This window comes from Aegilops tauschii, chromosome 1 (genome assembly GCF_002575655.3).
Source record: "Aegilops tauschii subsp. strangulata cultivar AL8/78 chromosome 1, Aet v6.0, whole genome shotgun sequence".
In the NCBI taxonomy this organism is placed as follows: Eukaryota; Viridiplantae; Streptophyta; class Magnoliopsida; order Poales; family Poaceae; genus Aegilops; species Aegilops tauschii.
In genome coordinates this window covers 122083490-122087956 of record NC_053035.3, presented here as the reverse complement: position 1 = coordinate 122087956, position 4467 = coordinate 122083490, and the positions used below count along the sequence as shown (strand labels likewise).

General features: G+C 49.1%; 1 protein-coding gene across 1 annotated transcript; it reads left to right on the top strand.

Moving 5' to 3' along the window:
* Positions 1-683: 683 nt before the first annotated feature.
* Positions 684-3176, top strand: LOC109739769 (auxin-responsive protein IAA15). The gene is made up of 5 exons (XM_020298822.4): positions 684-1062; positions 1150-1367; positions 1462-1576; positions 2621-2682; positions 2793-3176. Exons 1-5 carry the CDS (start codon positions 881-883, stop codon positions 2810-2812), a joined length of 597 nt encoding a protein of 198 aa, XP_020154411.1. The 5' UTR covers positions 684-880; the 3' UTR covers positions 2813-3176.
* Positions 3177-4467: the final 1291 nt, after the last annotated feature.

The following is a 4467-nucleotide window of genomic DNA, read 5'->3' as shown; positions in this document are numbered from 1 at the left end:
GCTTGGTACAAGCTGGAGGCGGAGGGTGGAGAGGGTGGACGGCGTCGCTCTCGCGCAAAGCGTGCGGGCGAGGGCACAGGAGGGAAGCCGATTCGATTCCGGCAGCGGCAGGCCCGAATGGAAAGCGAAAGCAAAGGCGAGATGCTGGAATTTAATTAGGTAAAACCGGGCGGGTGGGGGACACGTCGCCGACAGCCCGGCGACACCCACGTGCTCCCGGCTTTATGGCCTTGTCCCCCCTCCCGTACGCTTTCGCCGCTGGTACACGCCTTTGCCGGATCGGTGATGCAGGGCGCCGGGCCGTCGGATCGGGATCGGGCGGCGCGGCGGGGCCGAGTGGACCTGCAGGGTGGCCAACCGGCAGCCCGGGCCCACGCATGGAAAAACGGGCGGCACGAACGTTAATGCTGCACCACCCCCACCGCTGGATGGATGGACAAGGACGATGATGACCCGATTTCTCTGTTTCTTTTATTTACAAAAATTATAAAAATATCCCCGTGGGAATGAGGATTGTGTTTGGAGAAATCCAGGGACGTGCGAATTTACGTTATGGACCTCCGCGACTCGGCGGGATGGAGTAAAGTTGATCTGTCTTGGACTGGAATGCAGATATCAGTGGGAAGTGGCATCGCGACGAAAAATTGTGGGTAAAACCCAAGGTCACGAGCAGAGCTCCGAGTGTCAGAGCGCCAATGGCCGACACGTAATTAAACCCCCTCGACGACCGGTAGACCGGTGACCGCACCCACCTATAACCTCCTCTCCTCTCCGCCCCACCTCGCAGAGCCGCCGCCTGTGACCGACCGGAGAGCCAGACGACAAACCGAGCCCACCGCACCAACACCACCACTCTCTTGCGCGGCTGCAGCTGCCGGCCATGTCGGTGGAGACGGAGCGGAGCTCCACGGAGTCCTCCGCCGCCTCGGGCCTTGACTTCGAGGACACCGCCCTCACCCTCCGCCTCCCCGGCTCCGACCCCGACCGCAAGCGCGCCTCCACCTCCGACCCCGACTGCCCCTCCCCGACCGCCGCCGCCTCAGACTCTCCCCCTTCCCCCAAGTACGCGCGCGTGCCTGCCTTCTCTCGCTCCTTCCGTCTGAAATTTGGCGCCCATGCTTTTTGAGCTGACATGGTCTCGCTGTGCAGGGCGCAGGTGGTGGGCTGGCCACCGGTGCGGTCGTTCCGGAAGAACGCCCTCGCGGCCGCGGCCTCGTCCAAGACCAAGTTCGTCAAGGTGGCCGTCGACGGCGCGCCCTACCTGCGCAAGGTCGACCTCAAGGCTTACGCGGGCTACACAAGCTCTGCCTCCTACGACCAGCTCCTCGCCACGCTCCAGGACAAGTTCATCTCCCACCTCACCGTCCGTGAGTGCACCGCCGCGACATGCCATGCCTGTGTCTATGTGTTAGCTACGTGTTGCTCTCTCAGTGGGTTCTGACGATTTGACTCTGTATGCAGGCAAGCTTGGGAACGAGGAGATGAAGCTCGTGGACGCGGTGAGCGGGACGGAGTATGTGCCGACGTACGAGGACAAGGACGGCGACTGGATGCTCGTCGGAGACGTCCCCTGGAGGTGAAATTTTTGGGCCTTTTGTGCTATTTACAGTTAAAATCCGCATGCCGCTGAATCTCGTGTTGCTCGTCAGCTATGTCCCTTTGTTTAAGTTCATGTATACACTGCTTAATTAGGGTCATGGGTTGAATCGCTAACTGATCAGGTGCTATAGCATCTCAGGTTCAGAAATCTGGATGGTTTGGTGAGCGTACGCTGTTAGTTTCAGTTTATCTTTGCTTGAGAAACGATTAATTTGGGTTTAATGGGTTGTTGATCTGGTAGTGATATATAAGGAACTCGGACCCGGTGTCTGAACATGAAAATTTATTAAACTGTACCAAGGGATCACGAGATTGCTCCTGGTTTTCACTACTATGTGATGTTCCTTTTGGGTTATCAGTTGGCTATTGTCTGTTTAACTTAGGATCCATGCCAATTGTTCTTAGTTAGCCTGTATATTCTGTATGAGCCGTCGATCCTGCTAGTTAAACAGACATCTCGAATGATGCTCATAAATTAATTTCACATGCGTGAATTCAGCTGTTCAGTTTCTTGGACATGATTAGGGTTGAAACTAGTGGAGGAGCATTGGTATTTGTTTCTGACAGCAAGCCATTTTCCTTACTTTCGAACTCACACAAGACAGAAGTGCTGATTGTGGAAATGGATCTTCTTACCATCCTGTGCCGTTTCATGTGTAATTTGAATTGAATGGCTTAGGGAAACTGGACAATAATTGAGAATTGTGCCTATCAGCTCTAGTTTTGGCCTCATTTTTCTTCCAGACTTTTGTATCTATTAGCCGTGCCTCACTTACAGGAGTGCGCTCTTTAATTCATTTTCCACAGTGTACTCTTATTGTATTAGGAGGGTTCAACAAACTTTCTGTTTGAGAAGAAATTGACAAGTTGAACTTTGCTGCATCTTACCACTATCAGATAACCATGTGCTAAATATAAAAGAATTTGGTTGCTTGCTCTTGTTATTAGATTTCGGGCTTTATTACGATTCTGTAAAAGGTTGGCTCTAATATGGTACTGATCTCCTATTATTGACCTGCAGAATGTTTGTGGAGACCTGCCAGCGCATTCGTCTCATGAAAAGCTCTGAGGTTGTCAATCTAGGTACACATAACTCCTCTGACCTTGTTTTTCAGACTAGTGGAACTTATTGTTTTTGTTGTAGTTCAACTCAATATCACTGGATAAATCTGACTGCTCTCTTCTACCTGCAGCACCAAGATCTGGTCGGTGAGGCACAATCCTTGCTCCTTTTTCTACAGACCACTTCAGAGGAAGAAATGTCTTTGCTCAGTGAGGTTCTTCCGCAAGTTTCCGAGAGAGAAATGTGTACAGTGATCTCTACTTTTTGCCCAGCACGCTATTGAGTTCAGAAAGTGTCGTAGCTTGTAATTCCATTACCAGTCAGTCAGTAGTATCTACATGTAAGATGGAGAGGTTGTGATGCTTCAGAAATACACCTACAATTCATTCTTGAAAAATAAGACCGCAGTCCGTGTTCTCCCGAGCTGCTTGCTACTGGAGCATGCTTTTGTGTAACTTTATGCAAGTGAGGCACCTGGTACAAGAGTCATATAATGCGTCAATTTTTCCTACAAGTTTTGTGCTGTGATTTTGCTATATTATGTAACAGTATGCTTGCTTTTGCTGCTGCGTGCAACTTGTTTCTGAGTAGGTTATGTAACATATAATGAAAGGGGAGGTTGACAGGTGAGTTGGTATTGCAGTTCCTGTAAAAATCTTCCCCTAAAATTTGGTTCTCCAATTAAATGTACAAATGGCATATGCATGTCAATTCTAGCAACATGGTAATTCAAAACAATGTTATTCCAACACACATAATTCAACATTATTTGGAACCACAATATATGAAATATGATTCAAAACTGAAAACCAAATTTGAACACAACTAATGTTCCTAATCATTTGAAGTAAATAAATTATGAAGGAGTTCATTGACCAAGAAGCGACCATAAATGCTCAATAAGATCGTCACGAAGCTGTTCATGCCCCCCCCCCCCCCCCCCTGCGGTTTTCAATCAGGCAATGCATTTCAAGAAATTTCTCAAGTCGTCGTTCATCACTCTGTGAACCAACTTTGTTTTTGTGCCCCTCATTTTCATAGAGATATTCTGGTGGCTATTCCCACACATGTGGTCATGATGCACCACACATCCTTTTAGTGTCAGAATCGTGCAGAGCCATGAACAATGGCAAAGCGTGCTTGCAGAACCTCAAATGACCGCTCGACATCCTTCCTACATCCTTCTTAACGCCTTGCAAAGTGAATTCTCTTGTTACCTTGAGGATTTGATATTATCTTCACAAAAGTAGACCATGATGGATATATGCCATCAGCAAGAGGATAGCTCATGTTGTATTGATGCCCATTTGTCGGAGTCAATTCCCGCAGATCTCGGGTAGGGCTCCCTGAACTAGTAGTCTTGATGCAATGGTAACAGAGACACGTGATTTACCCAGGTTCAGACTCTCCTAAGAGATAAAATCCCACGTTGTGCTTGTGTTGTATTAATTTGGGATGGAGTACAAAATACAGGTTGATCTACCACGAGATCGTTGTGTGTCGTCTACGAGCCCTACCCCATGGTTTATATATGTACCAAGGGGTCTAGGGTTACAATTAGGTCGGCTACGTAGAAGGTAAACACGTTGTAGACGACCTCTTAATCCTGGAGTATGTGCCAGATCTTCGGGAGCATTCCTTCTACGCGCCTTGGGTCGCCTTGACGTCGGAGTGCATGGCCCGACCCACCTGGCCTAGAAACGACGTGGCAAGTGACCCCTAATCTGGGACACCATTAGTGACCCCTAATCTGGGACACCATTAGTGGCCCCTAAAGCAGTTTTCAAGTTAGAGACACTCCTAGG